The sequence below is a fragment of the Anas acuta genome, chromosome 1 (genome assembly GCF_963932015.1).
Source record: "Anas acuta chromosome 1, bAnaAcu1.1, whole genome shotgun sequence".
In the NCBI taxonomy this organism is placed as follows: Eukaryota; Metazoa; Chordata; class Aves; order Anseriformes; family Anatidae; genus Anas; species Anas acuta.
In genome coordinates, this window is record NC_088979.1 from 125,164,843 (window position 1) to 125,185,248 (window position 20,406).

At 45.2% G+C, this 20,406-nt stretch overlaps 2 protein-coding genes across 4 annotated transcripts in view; one reads left to right on the top strand and one right to left on the bottom strand.

The window, feature by feature from the left end:
• Positions 1–178: 178 nt before the first annotated feature.
• C3AR1 (complement C3a receptor 1) lies at positions 179–10,497 on the top strand. Of its 2 annotated transcripts, XM_068701084.1 has the most exons (5): positions 179–347; positions 552–699; positions 882–989; positions 6,836–6,899; positions 8,712–10,497. In XM_068701084.1, the coding sequence occupies exon 5, from the start codon at positions 8,713–8,715 to the stop codon at positions 10,114–10,116; it is 1,404 nt and encodes a 467-aa protein (XP_068557185.1). In that variant the 5' UTR covers positions 179–347; positions 552–699; positions 882–989; positions 6,836–6,899; position 8,712; the 3' UTR covers positions 10,117–10,497. The 2 variants fall into 2 exon arrangements, with proteins under 2 accessions (XP_068557185.1, XP_068557174.1); XM_068701073.1 differs by lacking the exons at positions 179–347; positions 552–699; positions 882–989 and having other exon boundaries at positions 6,744–6,899.
• A 975-nt stretch (positions 10,498–11,472) lies between these two features.
• Positions 11,473–20,406, bottom strand: part of FOXJ2 (forkhead box J2) — a 30,763-nt gene continuing 21,829 nt past the window's right edge. For both annotated transcript variants that reach the window (XM_068701059.1, XM_068701053.1), the window contains exons 7-11: positions 19,716–20,045; positions 19,222–19,320; positions 18,528–18,728; positions 17,654–17,752; positions 11,473–13,970 (exon numbers count right to left, since the gene is read on the bottom strand). In XM_068701059.1, coding sequence (XP_068557160.1) covers positions 13,882–13,970; positions 17,654–17,752; positions 18,528–18,728; positions 19,222–19,320; positions 19,716–20,045 — 818 coding nt within the window. In that variant the 3' untranslated portion in view covers positions 11,473–13,881. The remainder of the gene's footprint in view (positions 13,971–17,653; positions 17,753–18,527; positions 18,729–19,221; positions 19,321–19,715; positions 20,046–20,406) is intronic.

The window sequence follows — 20,406 nt, forward strand, 5'->3', positions numbered from 1 at the left end:
GCCGGCGGGGAAGGCATCTTGCTGCGCCCCGCGGCCATCTTGGAACCGGTCCTGACAAAGCAAGCGCGGCCGGCGCCATCTTGGCTCCTGGCAGCCCGCTCCGCCTGGCGGGGCTCGGGGCGGCCATGTTTGGTGCGGGCAGGTGAAGCCGCGCCGGGCGCCATGCTGCGGGCGAGCTCCCGGGGCGCGGCGCTGGCCTCGGTGCTGGGCTCGGTCCCGGGCTCGGTGCCGGCACTCACCAACATTAAATGTCACCCGCCTCCTTAATGTGCTCTCATGTGCCTCAGTCCTCTTACAACTCTTGTAACAGAGCATTTAAACAAGAGAGTGGCAAAGGGCCAACTTGTGTAAGCATGTGAGGGAAGGTGCGCAGGGAGCACCAGGACACTGTGAATGCATCTCCCCTATTTGATTCTATTGAAACTTACCCAACAGGGAGCATAAGTCTTCTGCTTGGTTGGTTTGTTTTTCAAACAAGCGTCTTTGGACCAAGAAAAAAATAAAGCATTGCCAATAATAGCTTGAGGGGTTGTTTTGCTTTGTTTTTACAGGATTAAGCAGTAAGGATGAAATCTTGAAGGAGAGCTTATTTGAAGTCTGACTGTGAAAGCAATGGGATCTATAGGCTTCCCACAGAAATTGTTAATGAATGAGAACCAAAGAACAGCAAAAGTCTTGGCTGGAGCTCAATCATATGAAGTGAACAAATGCAAAGTCCTACACAGGTAGGATAAAATATCTAGTGCATGCCAGTGTATGAGTAGCCTGATAATAAAACATGGAGAAGAATCATTTCTGCTTTTGTGTTGTTTTTGTTGTTGTTTTGTTTTGTTTTCCTTTGCTTATTTAAGAAAAATACATATACATATGGCATTGTCTAGGAATGCCCGTGAAGGCTGTCTCTATGGATGGACGCAACATTTGGAATTCTCCTCCTGTGCACAGAAGGGAAGCCAGTCTCACAAAATGACTCACTGGACTATTTAAAGGTTGATGCTGAGACAAGCGTTTTTACAGAACAGTCCAAATACTATTTCAAATGGTACTTCCTTCACTGAAAATGCCCTGGCAAAATATTTGACCTGAACACTCACCCAGTCCTGAGAACACATTATTGCGAAGAGCTACTTTTTAGTTACGTGTGATCCAGTTATGTTCGTACCAGTTTTGCCATCCTTTGTTCCCTGCTTGATGTCCAAACTTCTTGTGCTTACCTAAACTTACTTAGAAATGTACAAGATATGTTGGGACCATACATGGGATTTTCTGAAGAGGCAAATCTCAGAAATACTACTGCAGGGCAACCTTGCAGATATGTGGTATCACTGGGAGACCCTATGAAACTAACCATGCACTTGTGACAATGAAAACAAGCACAGTGCAAAGACTGCCCACCAAAGCACTGCCATGTGCTTTCTAGAGAAATAGTTGCACTAGTTATAGATAAGCTTTATAGGGAAATTTTTGAACAGTTTTTGTTTGTTTAGGAAGAAGAGCTTGCCACGTACAAGGAGCATTCAGAGTCTGAAAGATGATAGTTCCCTAGTGACTTCACCTGCGCAGAAACAACTGGGGAGTCAAGAGAGGTTGCAAAGTTTTGGTGGACTGCACAAGAAGTAGTAAAAAAATAATAAATAAAAGTGGAATTCTTAGTTCTTGCTAAAATGTTTTGGAGACAACCTTGCATGAGGGAAACACTAGGAAATACCACATCTTTAGAAGTGCAGAGATAACTGGTGACAGACGACACAGCTTTTCTAAGGGCAAATCATGCCAGGGGAATTTGGTAGCCTTCTGTGACAGGGTGCCCTGTCATACACCTTCAATGACCTGTGATGGCCGCAGGTGCCCACTGCGAGCAGTGTGTGCTGTTGATGCAGCAGGGCGCGGGGTTCTTCACCAACTATTCATGGAATCACATCGCCCTCAGCCTTAAAAAAGCCTCAGGGGGGACAGGTTTAGAGCGAATAGTTCAAGAAGCAGGAGTGTGAGTGGTGTTTTGTTCTATTCCTTCTGGGGAGGTGAAAGACAAAGAGCGGGCTAGGAGAACACAGGTAATGAATAATTGGCTGAGAGGCTGGTGTTGAGACAGGAACTTTGGGTTCTTTGACCAGGGGGCAGTTCACTCAACCCCTGGCCTGTTGTCGATGGATGGAACTCACATGTCTCAAAGGGGGAAACGGTTCCTAGCGCAGGAGCTAGCAGGACTCATCGAGAGAGCTTTAAGCTAGCTGTGATGGGGGGAAGGGATAAAACAGGACTCACCAGAGAAGAGCCATGGGGAATGATGCTGAAGCTGGGGGTGAAGCAGATGTCTCATCTGAAGTGCATCTACACCAGTGCACACAGCATGGGCAACAAACAGGAGGAGCTGGAAGCGACTGTGCGGCAGGCTGACTGACCTAGCTGCCATAACTGAAACGTGGTAGGGTGAGTCCCATGATCGGAGTACTGTGATGGACAGCTACAAGCTCTTCAGAAGGGATGGACAAGGAAGGAAGGGTGGTGGTGTGGCTCTTTATATTAAAGAGTGTTTTGACATTGAAGAGCTGGGGGTTGGAAATGATAAAGTTGAGTGTCTATGGATAAGGACTGGGGGAAGGCCTGTAGGGGTGACATCTTGTTGGGGGTCTGTTATAGACTGCCTAAGCAGGATGAAGAGATGGATGAGGCATTCTATGAGCAGCTCACAGAAGTTGCACGATCACCAGCACTCATTCTCATGGGAGACTTCAACTTCTCTGACATATGCTGGAAGTATAATACTGCACAGAGGAAGCAGTCCAGGAGGTTTCTAGAGTGTGTGGAAGACAGCTTCCTGACACAGCTGGTACAAGAGCCTACCAAGCAAAGTGCCCCACTAGATCTGCTCTTCACTAACAGAGAAGGACTGGTGGGAGATGTGAAGGTTGGGGACTGTATTTGTCAGAGCAACCATGAAATCATAGAGTTTTTTATTCTTGGTGATATCAGAAGGGTAACTAGCAAAATGCCATCTTGAACTTCTGGAGGGTGGACTTAGACCTGTTCTGGACACTTGTTGCAGGAGTCCCTTGGGATTCACTCCTTAAGAGCAAAAGGGTCCAGGAAGCCTGGATGCTCCTCAAGGCAGAAATCTTAAAGGCCCAGGAGCAGGCTGTTCCTGAGTCCCGTAAGGTGAGCTGGAAGGAAAAAGACCAGTGTGGATCAACTGGGAACTTTTGTTGAGACTCTGAGGGAAAAAGAGAGTCTATTTCCTCTGGAAGAAGGGATGGGCTACTTTGGGACAGTACAAATAAGTTGCTAAGATATGCAGGGAGGAAGTTAGAAAGCCGAAAGCCCAGCTTGAACTCAGAGTGGCCACTGCAGTAAAAGAGAACAAGAAATCCTTTTACAAATATATTAACAGTAAGAGAAGAACCAAGGACAATTTCCATCCTTTCCTTAGTGCAGCAGGGAATGTGATCATTGAGGATAAGGAAAAAAATGAGGTTCTCAACACCTTCTTACATCTGTCTTTAACAGTCAGATCAGTTATCCTCAGGGTACTTCACACACTGACCTGGAAGTCCCTTGTGATTCAGGTAGAGAATCGCCCCTTGTCATTCAGGCAGAGACAGTTAGAGACCTGCTCCTCCATCTGGAACATCACGAGTCCATGGGACCAGACCATGGGACCAGACGGGCTCCACCCCAGGGTGCTGAGGGAGCTGGCAGAGGTAGTTGCCAAGCCGCTTTCCACCATCTATGAGCATTCCTTCTTACCTGGAGAGGTCCCAGGGGATTGGAGGCTTGGTGATGTGACTCCTATCTACAAGAAGAGCCATAAGGAGGATCTGGGGAACTACAGGGCTGTCAGCCTGACCTCATTTCCATGGAAAGCTATGGAGAAAATCATCTTGGGTGAGATCACATGGCACATGCATGGCATCCAGGGGATCAGGCCCAGCCAGCACGGGTTCATGAAAGGCAAGCCATGCTTGTTCTACCTCATCTCCTTCTATGACTGTGTGACCAGACTGGTGGATGAGGCAAAGGCTGTTGATGCAGTCTACCTAGACTTCAACAAAGCCTTTGACACGGTCTCCCACAGCAGCCTGGGGAAACTGGCTGCCCGTGGCCTAGGCAGGTATACTCTTCTCTGGGTAAAAAACTGTCTGGAGGGCCATGCCCAGCGGGTAGTGATTAATGAAGTCCAGTTGGCATCCCCTTACAAGTGGTGTCCCCCAGGGGTCAGTACTGGGGCCTATCTTGTTTAATATCTGGTATTGCTTAACTCAGTTAACACTAGGAAGATGAAGCAGGCTCTCTACAAGTCTGCAGATGATACAAATCTGGCTGACACATCAGACAGCGTTGCCGGCATTCAGAGGTACCTGGACAGGCTGAAGAACTGAGCAGACAAGAACATCATGAACTTCAGCAGAGGGACCTACAAAGGCCTTATCCTGACAAAGAACAAACTCCATGCACCAGTACATTCTTAGGACTGTCTGGAAAGCAGCGCTGCAGGGACTGGTGACCTTGTGATCCTGGTGTACAAAAAGCTGAGCATAAGCCAGCAATGCACCCTAATGCCCCAATGGCAATTAAGGCCAACAGCATCCACGGCTATGTTAGGACAAGTATCAGCAGAGGGAAGTGATCCTCCTCCTCTACTCAGCATTGGCGAGGCCACGTCTAGAGTGCTAGGTGCTGTTCTGGGCTCCCCTGTACAGCAGAGACATGGACATAGCAGAGTGAGACTTGTGAAGGGCCAGTAAGATGGTTAAAGGACTACAACATCCTTCATGCCAGTACGGGCTGTGACAGCTGAATCTGTCCAGCATGGGGAAGAGAAGACTCAGGGGGATCTTCTAAATGTGTGTAGCTATCTGGTCGGAGCGTGTAAAGGAGATGGAGCCAGACTCAGTGATGTCTGGTGACAGGAAAAGAGACAGTGGACACAAACTGAAACAGGAAATTGTCTGAACACAATTTTTTATTTTTTTTCAATTGTGAGGGTGGTTGACCACTGGAACAGATTGTCCAGAGAGGTTGGGAAGTCTCCTTTTGTGGAGATACCAAAACCGAGTCCTGGGTAATTTGCTCTAGCTGATCCTGCTTTGAGCAGTGGGATGTACTAGAAAGCCTCCAAAGGTTCTCTCCAACTTCAGCTATTCTATGATTCTGTGAAATACAGCCTTCCTAAGATAACTCTGTTTCCCAACTAGGGACGGGAGAGATCTGGAAGAGATGAAAAAACGATCTTCATCATCATAGTATGGTGATTTGGGATTAATATCACAGCTGCAGGTCGAAGGTCTGGTTTGACCTGAGTTATCATTTTCTGAAAGTGACAAAACATCTTCCTTCCTCCTTACACCATGTCCGTTAAGTGGCCACATCATTAACTCCTTCATTCTGAGGTGTAAAACTGTTCAAAGTCAAACTGCTTGAAAGTTTCTTTGGCTTGGAAACATATAGAGAAACCTCATCAACTTCACTCTCCAGAATGAGCTGGTTGGGACAAAAGATACAGTGCCTGCTGTGATAAGGTTGGCTGCAAGGGAGAGGTTGTAGCTGGAGGAATAAGAGCTGAACCAACTGGTAGCAAAGGACCTTCTTGCAAGAGAGATTTTAACTGGAGCTAGCAAGTCATGCGCAAAGAAAAGGCATTGCATCCCATAGAAGCCAATGGGAATACACTCCTTTCAACAGGTCAATTCATTCAACTCTCAGATCACTTTCTCAGGCTCTCAGGAGTCTCTCAGGAAAGATGGCAGCTGAGAATAAAAACAGTTAGAGAGCAATTGTCTTTGTGGGCTGCTGACAGCTCACCCATCTTTGGGGAAACAGCCCATTTCTGGCCTGCCTTCCTGTTTATGGTCATCTGGTCACTTTTTTTTTTTCTTTTTTTTCTTTTTTTTTTTTTTTTTTGAGTTTGAGTCAGTATTTTTGTGTTTCACGAAACAGATGTTGTGTAGCAGGAGCAGAACTCTCCACAATCCTCGTTCACTTTCCAGTTCAAAACCAGAATACTGAGACCAAATCTTTTATGTCTGATCTTTTATGTCTGGGCTTTGCCATTTCTGCTAACAGTCTCTTGATTTCCCATATCAGGTGTGTTGGAAAGGAACCCTATTGTTACACATTTGAAATGCTTTACCTTATCTTGTAGGGTGGACACATTTTGTGGTATCAGCATTTCAGCTAACCACTTCCAGCTTTTCATCAGTCAAGTTCCTTCTTTAACACACACACACAGATGCAAAAAAAAATAATAATAATAATAATAATTACTTTTTTTTGAGTACAATGTTCTGTGTTTGGTGAACTAAACTGTCTCAAGCTGGGACAGAAGCTTACCTGGATTGATAAGAATCCAGAATGATAAGAAATGGAATTAGCTAGATGAATGTGTTGATCTGACAAAAGATGAAATGGCTATAAAAACCATAGCTCAAGACACCTAATGATATCATGGAGGTGGTTTTTGTTATTTATGATTTACATGAAGAAAAAGTCAGTGTTATGCCAATAGGCAAGACATGTGTTTTGCTATTGTGATCTTGTGTTGTTTTATGGAAACTATATAATAGAGAATGTGTCTGTGCTTATCACTCCCTAGCTTCCTGCTATTCTTTGACTTGGGACTTTTAACTTTTATTTTCACAGTGCTGAAAGGTTTTGTTGGTTTGGTTGCTTAGTTGGTTGGTTTGTTTTATTTTGCTATTTTACCAGCCAATTGCCTTCTAAAACTTCAAATATGAGTCGTAAGCATTTCCTTCAGGGTGGAAAGGGTAGTTTGCATATACACGTACACAGAGGAAAAAAGCAGTTCCTAAAATATTTTGAGAGTTTCTTTTCTTTTCAGTCACTTCAGAGACAGGACTGGTGGTTCTCTCTCCCTGACACACCAAAATAGCTGTTTCACTGGGGTAGGTACAGAATTCTGCTTTCCTCTTCAGCTTGCAGTTTTTTACTCTTCACTTCTAAAAGCCTCTGTTCTCCCTCCAATTCCTGTTTCCATCTTCATAACCGCATGGTAGCCCTCTTAACACTCCTGAAAACATACCATGGACAGCATTACTGCCTGAAGCATTCCTTGATTCCCTACCCTCTTCACACCATCTTCTGTATCTATACGGGGGGCAGCCGGATTCAGCTCTTGCAGCACTTTTCTCCACTTGTTCTTGGTAAAGTTGCTTCTGCATGTAACAACAACATCACAGGAAACTGAACAAACTTGTTAGAATTTTAAGTTAATACTCCAGTTGCCTTCTAGCAACTTATTTCATAGCTTTCTTCATGGGTCACCCTGACCTAAGCCTGTGAGCAATTGTTAAAAAAAAGATAAATTACAATGTCTGTTGCAAATATCTCATTTTCTTTGTGGTGAAAGTTTGAACACTTGTGCATCACTCCACATTTAGACTACATGTTATGCAAGAAAGAATTTGATTATTTAGATCTTTTAATAATATTGTAGATTTAGTCCTGCACACAACAATCCCTGACTGGCATCTAAGTACTGGCGTGGAGGTTTAAGTAGAACTGGTCTTAGCTGTCTTATTCATGTCTCCCCTGTTGCTTCCACAGGCTGTATTCAGCTCGTGCCTCTGCAGTTTCCTTGCCTTCTCGTAATGCTTTTAGGGACCATACAGCAACAACACTGCCTTCATTGATTTGGCAAGGGTTTAGTTAACAAGGATTTTATAACCAGTTCTGTTAATGCCTACAGGATAAGTATCAGGCTTTCTCTCTCAGACCTATCTTGTCTTTTCTATATTTCTTCACTTTTCCTTCTTAATTTACTAGTATCTAAGTCCAAGAATGATTGAATAATTAGTATTTCCATGCCACTTTTCATAGTTTTAAAAACACACTGAATTGTATTATGGCTCAGTTTCATTGTCATGCAGTAAGACAGTTTTTCTTATGCCTAACAGGCTCGAGAACATTACTATTGTTCTGTATTTTAATCTGTCTTTCAATAACTAAATTTCTGTCATTCTTAAACCATTAATTTCTTGTCTTTCTGCTCATCAAGACTACCTTTTCAAGGATCTGGCCAAGAGCTCAGAACACAGATACATAGGCTAGAAAAGCAAGAAGGAAGTGCTTTACTGAGACTTCCCTAAAAAATATCCTTTAGCAAGCACTGTTGCTGTCCTGTCTGTTCTATTTACGATGTCAGGAAAGTAGAACAGGGGTCTTTCATTAGAACAAACGTTGCTTTCTCAACCTAAACATATTTCACTGGTTATGCCAGGAAAAGAAACTGTTCATTTTAAAAAGAAAAGGAGAAAAGGAACTAAAGTTCTTTCTGGAACTTAAAAAGGAACTTAAATGACTTTCTGAAGAAGAAAACTGTGCAAAGCTGGAAGTCAGTCAGGAAAGACACCTGGTGATTGTGTGGGCATGTAAGTAAAGTGAGAGCTCCATTTTAGAATGGAGAGTAAAAAGACGTGGACTGAAATCAAGAAGGGTGACAGAAGTAGAACTTAAGTACATATACAAAATCCCTGTTTGAATAGTGTGACCTACATAGCCTAGCTACCATGAGAATGATGAAGCTGTAGAATGGTCAGATTAGTAGAAGCAAGTCTTTAGCACAAACTAGTACAGACTGATGCCTTTGTATCCAGCCAGCTTGGTACTGTTTCCTCAGAGATACTTCAGTACAGATTTAAAAAAAAAAAGGGGAGTATGAATTGCCTACTAATTTGCTTTCTGTTTTATAACTACAGAATGCCTCCACTCCTGATTAATAGCAGTTCACATGAACAGGCTGCTGTACATTATGCACCAGAAACCATTGGCTCCCTTGCTATCTTCATCCTCGTTTTCATCATAGGTATCCCAGGCAATGGGTTGGTTATCTGGGTAGCTGGTCTGAAAATGAAAAGGTCTGTGAACATTGTCTGGTTCCTAAACCTTGCTGTGGCTGACTTTGTGTGCTGCTTATCTTTGCCATTCTACATTGTTCACTTATTCCTCCATGAACACTGGCGATACGGTTGGTTCCTCTGCAAAATCATTCCATCAATCATAGTCTTCACCATGTTTGCTAGTGTTTTTCTACTCATGGCAATCAGCATTGACCGGTGCCTCCTTGTGATGAAACCTGTCTGGTGTCAAAATCATCGAACAGTGAAATTTGTATCACTTGCATGCAGTGGCATATGGATCCTGGCCCTCATTTTCTGCTGCCCTGTCTTCCACTACCGCGAGATTGTCAACAAAGATGGCAAAATTGAGTGTGGGTACAATTTTGGAGACAATGAAATGCTAGATTATATGGATGACAGTGATCTTATAACTAAGTTATTGGAAGAAAACTCACCTTTAGTACCGACTGTCATGTATGCTAGCACCGTCTTCACTCATCAGCCTGCTGACAATTATCCAGGTTTCCAGGCAAAGAGTATAACCACCAACAAAGATGCAACCACGGCAGCTCACCTTTTTTATGCCCCTGTAGGTGTGCACTCCCTATTAACTTCCACTGCCTATCCTGACATCAGGCTATTGGGATCTGGTAGCGATCTACCTCACACTAACTTGTCTGTACAACCCGATGCTGACCTCCATTGGAATCTACTCGACTATCCTGATGTTTTGCTTGGTTTTGACAGTGACCACAGCGGTAACGACTCACTGGGAAATACTGATGTGGGTGATTATCCTGTACCCTTCGCCTTAATGATAGTAACTAGGGCTGTCTTCGGCTTTGTGCTCCCCTTTGTTGTGATGACAGTTTGCTACGCCCTTATCGCTTTCAGAATGTATGCGAGACAGTTTCATAAGCCACACGGCAAGATGCTGCGAACCATCACGCTTGTGGTAGCGGCATTCTTCATCTGTTGGGTTCCATACCACGTAGTTGGGATTCTGTTCCTCGTAGCTACTCCTGAAACAGAACTGAGGTTACTGATCCTCTGGGATCACATCTCTACAGCACTTGCGTATGCCAACAGCTGCATAAACCCTCTGCTCTATGTTTTTGTGGGTCGGGACTTCAGGGCAAAGGCACGGCAAACAGTGCAAGGAGTGCTGGAAGGAGCCTTTACTGATGAACCGACACATTCAACCCCTATCTCCTTTGCCAAAAGCAAGACGTCAGCAGACAAGGATGTTAGCAGCACGGTCTAACACAGGACTTCACCAATGCAGAAAGAAAGAGCTCTGTAAATCAATTCTCTGCTTTTTTTTTGCTCCAACACATCTGATCAATCAATATACCTGCACAGAGGGCACTGAGATGGTTCAGATCACATCAGCAAATGCCCTTTACGTCCTGCTATATAGAGATTGGAAGCTGGAAATACCAAGAGTAATAATCTCTGACAGATGACTGGTGAAAGAGGAGACCCAGAGTATTTTAAAGTTGAAAGCAGACTTGGTGAACGATCTGTGGTGGGATCATGTAGTTTAACATCTGAATTGCTAGATACGGAACTCATCAGTTATTTGCATGCGTCTATTATAGATGTTGTGCATCTCCTGTCTCTGATAAAATGCAGATGAAATCAACGCTGGTGTCTTTCCTTGGAATCCACCATCTCACCTTTCCTCTCATTTGACTATACTGGGGCCTGAGAGGCTTTTTTCTTTAGATAAACCTAGAGGGAAGCACTAAATTTTCTTACAGCAGTACATCAGAACTTGCCCCAGTGAGCTGCATTTAACAGACTTCCATGCCCTGGTAGATGACCAAGATATCTCTTTATCCCAACAAATACATCACTGTACATTAGTAACTGGCCCAGTTCACAACATATAACTATGTTCATTAGCATGCACTCACTCACTGTCTCCCCAGCATTCACTCCACCGACAGTCCCCAGCTTTCCTTTATGGAGGTGGCCTGAAACAACCCAAATGTCCACGTTGCATTTTAAGATACCACAAGCAGAATTTGAGCAGCTGCCTTCACTGATGAACCAGATTGGATGGCTGCTGGACAATCACGCAGTTGGGAAAACTTTGTAATTGAGAAGTGATAACCTCTAGTCTGACTCCCAGGAAGGTGGAGAACTAGCCTCTTTCAGCTCGGTCATGTCCTGCTCTCTAGCAGAGAGATGTGCTTGTGTCTTTATTGTACAGGAGGATAAAAATTACTTCCTATCAGGCTTTTTAGGGGTGTTCCCCAGGCTTGAATGTTCCCTGTTCCTTATTAAGCTTTGGTTTAAGGAGTAAGGTCAACAAGTGCCATGACAAACAACTAAGCCATGGTACAGTTTTCACTGCCTTTCTGGAAAACGTGTGAGTTGAAAGACTCACTGATCTCAGTTTTGGGAAGACAGACAGCTACAGGGACTTCTTAGTCTTTCTCTTGCAACCTAAGCTTCTTAGGTTGTCAATGTACGTGCAGGTGCAAACTGTTAACTTAGAATTTGGGAGTGGACATGGCTATTTCCAAGGTAACTGGTAACAAGGTAACTGGTAATTTTCCAAGCCCACTTGTCAGGCACCGCCACAAGAAACTCAATACCGGCACCAAAACAGTTAAACCATAAACATTCACTTTTTCTTTTTATTAAGAAAGCATGCACAAAAATAAACTTGTGAGACCACACCCCTCTCTCCCTGACCATCGAGCAAAAACACCGTGGGCCAGCCTGCAGCGCCGAGCTGCGTGTAGCCGACCCGATGCCTTCCCACACTCCAACAACGCACATTTATTTCAGGGACAGAGGAATGAGGCTAATTTGCACACTGACCGGCACATATTTACATATGCAAATGAAGAGCGATTGAATATGCAAATGAGGCAAATATGCAAATGAGGAGCACTTGGATATGCAGAAGGAGCCATCTTTCTTGTTTTTGTTTGTTGTTTTTTTTTTCTTCTGGTGGTTTCAGGTATCCACAGGGCCGGCTCTCAGTAACATCCTCTGCAAAGCACTAACTGGCACCAACAAGGGGCTGTCTCTGGTGCCACGTTCCACAGAAAACCAATCACACATGCTTCCAAGTCGTGTCATTCCCATCCCGAGGCAGCAGAGATAACAGCTGACTCCATGCTGAAGTTGGTTCTGGAATTCCTCATTTCTCTTGGAAACACTCAATGATGAACTCCCCCCACACACACACTTAAAAAAAGAAAAAAAAAAAAAAAAGAAAAAAAGTCCCATCCCCCCCTCCCCAATACAATGAGACTCTGTCCACTTCCCTGACAAAGATCCAATTGGTTCATCCCTACAGCAAATTTAAAAAGCAATGTCAGTTCCCCACCTTCCTTCAGTCAGAGTAGAGGTTATGACCTCCTCTGCCCCAGGTACGTCAAGCCGCCATGGTATTTTGTGTGTCTTGTTCCCTTCACTGGTAAACAGGGAATAAAGTCTGGGGGGAGGCTTTATAAAACATGTAAAGGAAACAAAAGGTTTGACAGAACAGAGCCATACCAGAAAAAAAGGGGAACAAAGGACACAGTTTAGGAGAGGAGACATCTCAACACTCACTCCTGCTCCTGCACCTTTTCTGCCTTCCTGATTTGCTAGTGCCAACAGAGCCCATCAACTGGGATTTGTGCTCTACTCTGTCATCTATCTCCCCAGCTGAACTGCAAGGGTTTGACCCACCCTCCTCATTTTACACTATACTATACTCTGGCTGTTCAGTTTAAAAATCTGCCCCACTTCATCCTCTCTTCTAATGCATCTCTTACAAAAATCACTTGTAAGGGCCTCCCACTTACTCGACCAGAGGGTTCGAGCCCCTTGACCAGAAGTCGCCTAATTCACCTCTGTTCTGAGCAGCAGCTTCCTCTTCCCACCATTTGCCTGTTCACAAAGTGGAACCACTGACTAAGAATTACACCTATGCAGCAAGACACCCATCATTATCATTTTCAAGCCACAGGCAAGGACAGTCTCCAAAAAAGTGCAAGGGGGAGAGGGCCAAATAACAACTGAACAAACTGAAAAAAATACTGATAGCGAGAAAATTTTTGGATTTGTATATGCAAGTGAGAGTCTCACTGCGTATTTGGAAGAAAGGCTTGAAGGGGTGGTTGTGGGGGGTGAAATTAAAAGCTTTGGGGAACAGACTTTGCTGCATCGCGACACCCCCGACTGCTCCTTTTACCTGATGGGTATGCAGACTTCACCTCCCTGGAGGCTGCAAAAGGCAGTGTAGAAAACAGGTCAGGATTCCCCCAAAATCGCTCTTGGTCCTCACAGATGGCACTGCATTCTGAAACCTACATCTGCTACATCCTCATTTCTCCAAACTCAGGTCTTCCCTCACAGCTCAGCTCTGTTCTCCCTACTTCAGAGGTCTTTGTACTTGGGCTATCTCCTGCTTCTCTTGCTTTTCCTGCGGGTGCGAGAAAGTTCACAGAGCTAAGATCACCCCTCCAGTGTCCCTTTAGCCCCCAACCTTTACAACATTTAAGAAACAACAGAACTACAGGCTCCCAGGGTCCACTAGACTCTCTCACTCCGGTAGCCAATATGACAGATTCACTGGCCACCTTGAAGGGAAAGAGGGATTGTTAAACGCAAAATGATGGAGGCAGAGAAAGATGCACTCGAGGATTCAACCTTGCGAGGTCTTTTCGTGGCACCAAGGAACCATCTTTCTGCCCTCCACAGGGCACCACGCAACATGAAAGAGTCAATCTGATGCGTCCGAGGCCACCAGAGGAGGGGAAGGGCTGTGCTCAATTATTGATAATAACAATAATAATAATAATAATAATAAACAAAAGAAGAAAAAGAAGATAAAACAGGACGCAAGGAAGGATTATCTTCGGCAGCATCTTGCGGTGGCTTCTCTGGCGGAGATAGAGAATATATATCTATATACAGGCAAGGTGGGGAGGCTGGGGAAGGTGGTGCAGCACCATTCACCCCGTGTCCCCCTCGCCTCCCGCGTCCTTCACAAAGGACGGGCTCTTCAGTCTGTAACTCGCTAAGTGATCAAGTCCCAGTCGAAATCATCGGGGATTTCCTCATTGGCACCTGGAGGAGGCCCTGGAGGCCGAGGGACCAGATGGTGAGCTGAGACAAAAAAAAAAAAAAAAAAAAAAAAAAAAAGAGAGAGAGAAAGAACAGTTAGAAGAAAAAAATGTTTTACTTTCATAGAAGCATTGTGGACTTCCTTCCAACAGTTTTAACAAGCAAGAACACTACTGGCATGAACTTCTTACCGTCAGACAGTACCTACTAATGTCTGTAGGTGGTGTGCTGTGACATTCTCCACAGCCGCTTCTATAGAGGTTCAGTTTCAGCTTCCTTAACTGTCCTCACAGCTGATTGCTGATAGAATACAAAGGACTTTGGCAACAAAAACTTCTCATGTAATTTTCCTTTGAGCAATTAACTGAAGGTGAGACTGGACTGTAAGATGATTTATGTGAGGTGAAATAAAATATTGATTTTTTTTTTTTCCTTGAAATTCTAAACCCTGATAGAGCACTAACGGAGGGTCTCTTGCAGTCCAATCTCTCTCTACCCTCAGTGCTTCACCAGAGAAGCACTTTGTTTTGGGAGAAATGCATAGAGGGCTTGGGAAACGGTTCTTGCATTTGTGATATTATGAAGAGGCTACCAAGCTTGGTGGGGCCTGAAGACTACCACCCATTCCTACTCTTTCACGTAGGATCAACTGAGACTGCAGCGAAGAGACTCTGAAATACAAAAAGGGACTTTACGTCCCTCAGAAAGATGGTGAAGTGATCAGAAGTGCAAGTAGCATTCTCCTCTATCTGCCCAGTTGGAGGCTGGAACCCAAGAAGGAGGAGATGAATGGACCAAGTGAGCAATTGGCTGCAAGGCTGGTGCCAAGCTCAAGGTCCTACAAGCTCAGAGGTACTTTTGAGAGACCAGGCACGCTGACACTGCATGAGGCACACCTGGCCAGGTGGGGCAACAACAGTGTTCTGGGCAGCAAGCTGGCTGGCCTTCTTAGCAGGGCTTTAAACTAGATGTGGTGGGGGAAAGGGAAATACTTCTGAGTGATGGAAGTGAACGTGGGAGCACTGTCTCCTTAGGAAACAACAGGGAAATACTGGAGAACTGCCCCCAAGCAGTTAGGAAGGATTCCTCTGAAAATGCAATGAGATCAATAGCCCAGCTGAAGTGCTTCTACATCAATGCACACAGCGTGGGAAACAAGGAGGAGCTGGAAACAATGATGCAATTAGAAAAATATGACCTGATTGCTATCGTGGAATCATGGTGGGACAAATCACATAACTGGAATGCTGGAATAGAGGGCTACGAGCTTTTCAGACGAGACAGGCAGGGAAGGAAGGGCAGGTGTGTTGCTCTCTATGTTAGGGAATGGATTGATTGTGAAGAGAAACCTCTGAGGAACAGCCATGGACAGGTTGACAGCTTGTGGGAGAGTTAAGGACCAGAACCTTGTGTTGGGGCCTACTACATGCTGCCTGATCAAGGGAAGCCTGCTGATGAGGCCTTCTTGCTTCAGCTACAAGAAGCATCGTGCTTGCACGCTCTCATCCTGGTGAGGGACTTCAACCACACAGATGTCTGCTGGAAGAGCTACACAGCAGGCTGTAAGCAGTCCAGGAGACTCCTAGAATGCATTGAGGACAACTTCCTGGTCCAGGTATTAGACAAACCAACCAGAGAAGAAGAGTTACTGGACTTGATGCTTACCAATGCAGAATAATTCATTAAAGAAATTAAGACTGGGGGCAGTCTGGGCTGCAGTGACCACACCTTGGTTGAGTTTGTGATCTCAGGGAACACAGGCCTGGCAAAGAGCAAAGTCAGGACCCTGAACTTGCAAAGAGCAAACTTCCATCTATTTAGACCTAGTGGATGAGATCCCCGGAACGCCATCCTTAGGGACAAAGGAGCTGAAGAGAATTTATAATTTTCTAAGGATGTTTTTCTTAAGAGCACAGGAACTTTCCATCCCTCTGTCTAAGAAAGTGAGCAGGGAGGGCAGAAAACCAGGATGGTTGCATAAGGACCTGCTGGTTAAACAGGTTCAAGGAAGAAATGCACAGGCAGTGCCATGAGGCAGGGACATGTGGCCTGGGAAGAGTACTTTTGTTTCCCTGAACCCACAGATGGAAGCTGGTGGAGCAAAGTCCCACCCACTGTAAGTGAAGAGCAGGTTCGAGACCACCTGATGAAACTAAACAAGTACAAGTCTATGGGGCCTGATGTCATGCATTCCAGGGTCCTGAGGGAACTGGCTGATGTAGTTGTCAAGCCTCTCTCCATCATATTTGAAAAGTCCTGGCAGTCAGGTGAGAGGTCCCTGTTGACTGGAAAAAGGGAAACATCACTACCATTTTTAAAAAGGATAGAAAGGAGGACCTAGGGAACTACAGAATAGTCAGCCTCACCTCTGTGCCTGACGAGATCATGGTAAAGCTCCTCCTGGAAGCAATGTCAAGGCACATGCAAAACAAAGAGGTGATCCAAGACAGCCCACATGGCTCCACCAAGGGTAAATTGTACCTGTCCAATCCGGTGGCCTTTTACGATGGAGTTACTGCATTAGTTGACAAAGGAACACTGACAAATGTCATCTACCTGGATTTCTGCAAGGCCTTTGACGTGGTCTTGCATGACATCCTGATCACCAAATTGGAGAGGTATGGATTTGACGGGTGGGCCATTCAGTGGATAAGAAGCTGGCTTGCAGGCTGCAATCCAGAGTGGTGGTCAATGGCTCTATGTCCAGGTAGAGGCTGGTGACGAGTGGTGTCCCTCAGGGGTCTGTCCTGGGACTGGTACTGTTGAGTTTCTTTATCAACATCATAGACAGTGGGATTGAGTGCACCCTCAGCAAGTTCAGAGATGACACCAAACTGACTGGTGCAGTCAGTAAAACAGAAGGAAGGGATGCCTTCCAAAGGGGCCTGGACAAGCTTGAGAAGTGGGTCCATGTGAACCTAATGAGGTTCAACAAGTCCAAGTGCAAGGTGCTGCAAAACTGGGTCAGGGCAATTCCAGACATGAGCACAGTCTGGAAGAAGAACTCATTGAGAGCAGCCCTGCAGAGAAGGATTTGGGAGTTCTGGTGGATGAAAGGCTTGACATGAGCCAGCAGTGCACACTTGTAGCCCAGAAGGCCAACTGCATCCTGGGCTGCATCAACAAAGGAGTTGCCAACAGGTTGAGGGAGGTGATAGTCCCCCTCTGCTCTGCCCTTCTGAGGCCAAACTTGAAGTACTGAGTCCAGTTTGGGGCCCCCAGCACAAGAAAGACGTGGATCTGTTAGAGCAGGTCCAGAGGACGGCTACAAAGATGATCAAGGAGCTGGAGTACCTCTCCTATGAAGAAAGGCTGAGAGAGCTGGGGGTGTTCTGCCTGGAGAAGAGAAGGTTCTGGGGTGACTCCATCTTTCATAAAAAAGATGGAGAGCGACTCCTTGCTCAATCAGATAATGACAGGACAAGGGGGAATGATTTTAAACTAAAATAGGGGAGATTTACATGAGAGGTTAACAGGAAATTCTTCACTCAGAGGGTGGTGAGGCACTGGAGCAGGTTGCCCAGAGAAGCTGTGGATGCCCCATCCCTGGAGGTGTTCAAGGCCAGGCTGGATGAGGCCCTGGGCAACCTGATCTAGCGGGTGGCATCCCTGCCCATGTAAGGGAGGTTGGAACTGAATGTTCTTTGAGGTCCTTTCCAACCCAAGCTGTTCTGTGATTTCTCTGTTTTTTCCATGTATAAATACGCCTTAACATTGCCTCTTACCTGGTCGATTATATCCTGGAGAGTCCTGGGTGGAAATCTGGTACATAGGAGATGGCCCGGAGAAGAGATGGGGAGGCTGGGGCTGACCATAGGAGTTCACTGTGGAATGAAGTAAAGCGAACTATTAATGTTCTGGTCAGCTGTCTTGGTCCTGACTGGGTTGCAGCTCAGCCATAAAACAACCCATTCAAACCTATGGGATACTGAGAAGTTGTTCAGTCGCTGGGTCCTAACCACAAGCTATAGCTTGGTCAAGGATCTCGTTTCTTGGCACCTGCAGGAGTTTATCTTATTAGTAAAGATTTTGTTTCCCATCAAAAAACATCAGAAGATGACTCAATATTATTATAATTTATTTTTTTTTTTAATTTTGAACTCATTTAGTTCAGTACTAGGCAACACACACCATCACAGTTGTACCAAGACCATGTTACCCTCCGCACTCAGCCCAGAGAGCACCCTCTTACTTTTTGTCAGGTCATTCCTTCTCCAAAGTGGGAGCAAAAACTTTCTGTTTTACAGTTCCTGCCATCCAGAACAACAAACTCTCAATCTTACCATTACCAAACCAAAACAAATAAAACAAACAAGAACCTCTCCTTCTCTTTTTCCAGGTTAACCTTCTAAATGTATTTCTGTCTGGACAGGTAGTCTGTCAGCAGTATGCATCACATAATAATGGTGTGTCTAGGCCATAAACATTGGACATCCTAATTCTTTAAAGTCAGAGGAGACTGAGATGGTGTGGACAGCTCCTGACAGCCCAGCATTGAACTGCTTGGTGCTACACTGACTAGCAAGGCGGTAAGTAATTTAGGATATACAGAGAACTGCACCTTCATTAACATGGCATTTCAGTTTCCCTCCCAGTTACCTTGGTTCATGGATTGCTCCTGTTTGCCACTGTTCAGGGCACAAGAATCAGAGATTCGAGGGGGCTGCTGCGGGCCGACCAGATGAGGGAGCTGACCAGTCTGGGTAAGGAAGTGATTAAGGGAGTCGCAGAGGTTGGCAATATGGTGTTGATCCAGCGTCCAGTTCTTCCGCTCAGCCTGGCGCAGACTCTCCATCAGCTCTGCAGAGTACAAGAACGGCATCAAAGACAGCACTAACACCGCAGTCTTCCCTGTAAAGAGTTTTTGTTTTCCAGCTCTAAATCTCACCTTCCCCCCACAGACCCAACTTCATCACTTTTAATCGGTCACTGGACACTTAGAGAGCTCCCTTTTAAAGGTGTTGTCTCACTGACTCAGGTAAGGGAGGGAGGGAGGAGCAGAAGGGAAAAAATCTTGGTTAGGTTTCTGACATCTGTAAATTAATACCTCCTGCCCAAAATTTCTACAGCATTCAAGTGCTTTAGGGTCTTAATAGAACCCATGAAATAGGACAGCTCATTTTACAAATAGAAGAGTTGAGTCACTGAGAAACCAACAAACTTGACAAATCTAAACTGGGTTAAAAAAAAAAAAAAAGAAAAACCACCAATCTGTACACAGCACTCCTAAATTTTATAGATTACAGTCCCTAGTCACTAAGTGACTAGACTGTGTCACTAGGCCAACACTGACCTGAGAATTGGGAGTGCTCAATGCTAGACCAGTTCAGCCGGTTTACCATCTTGAAGCTTTCCTTCAGGGAATCAATGTTGGAGCACCAATCAGGAAATGCTGGAATTAAATGGGTAAGAAATTATTCCAGTGCAGAATACCCTTCCCCTCTATCCCTTGATAAAAAATGACTGTTCACTCTTCACCAAGGATCCTAATGCTATAGTAGCTAGAAAAAAATTTTCTCTTGGAAGACCAGGTGTGATGTTTCCCTTTTCATTTAGCCCGACTTTATACTGCATCCCTAAACAGAATCCCAAACCCAGCGTGACTGGATCCCTCTTTCCTTCATTAAGAAGGCAATTTCCCTTTCAGATTTCAATCATAACCGTTTTCACCCTTTTTCTTCTCACTCTGCAGGTACCACTCAGGGAAAGTTCCCTTGTGGGATTTCTGTCTGAGGGCTCCCCATTGCTCCAGTTTCCCCAGCTGTTCTTTCCATCAACCCGACTTACCAAAGCCAGCATTGTTGATTGAAGCCTGTGACTGCTGCTGCTGCTGGTGCTGATGTGGCTGCTGCTGTGGGTGGGAGTGTGGGTGATGTTGTTGATGCTGGTGGTAGCCTCCATGCTGCATTGGAGGAGGGTGCATGGACATCACTGGTGGAGGGACATAACTTTCACCACCCTGCTGCTTTCCCCCTTGGGACGGGCAACCATCTGGGGTTGGAGTGTGGAGTGGGGGAGCAGCACCCACTGCTGAGGGACCCTGCTGCTGCTGCTGCTGCTGGTACATGTAGTAGTTGTGGTTGGAGGGTTGCATGTCACCAAGGAGAGAAGAGAAACCTGTGCGGTGAAAGAGGAGGGAGCTTTAAGAGCTGTCTGAATCAGACCTGTGATTAAATTATCCATCTCTAATTTCACACTGCTCATCCTGCTATTTATGAAGCTTTTGGAATGCCCTCTGGAGGCTGCCAACAATTAGCACCTTTATAGTTATGTTCTCACTGTGCTCCAGGTCCTGTTCAGAACAAAAGGCTCTACAAGAAAGCCCCAGCAGAAGTTAACCTTTTAGTACAGTGTTAGGCACTTAAACGCCTCCTTGGATTTTTCCTATATATACACCAAGTAACATGGGCTTTCTGGAAATTTCATGCCCATGTTGCTTTCCTAGAAATGACCACAAGCAAACTTAAACAACAAAACA

What these genes read in the sequence shown, in the direction of transcription:
- C3AR1 (XM_068701084.1), top strand. Translation starts at nt 8,713, where the DNA reads ATGCCTCCACTCCTGATTAATAGCAGTTCACATGAACAGGCTGCTGTA.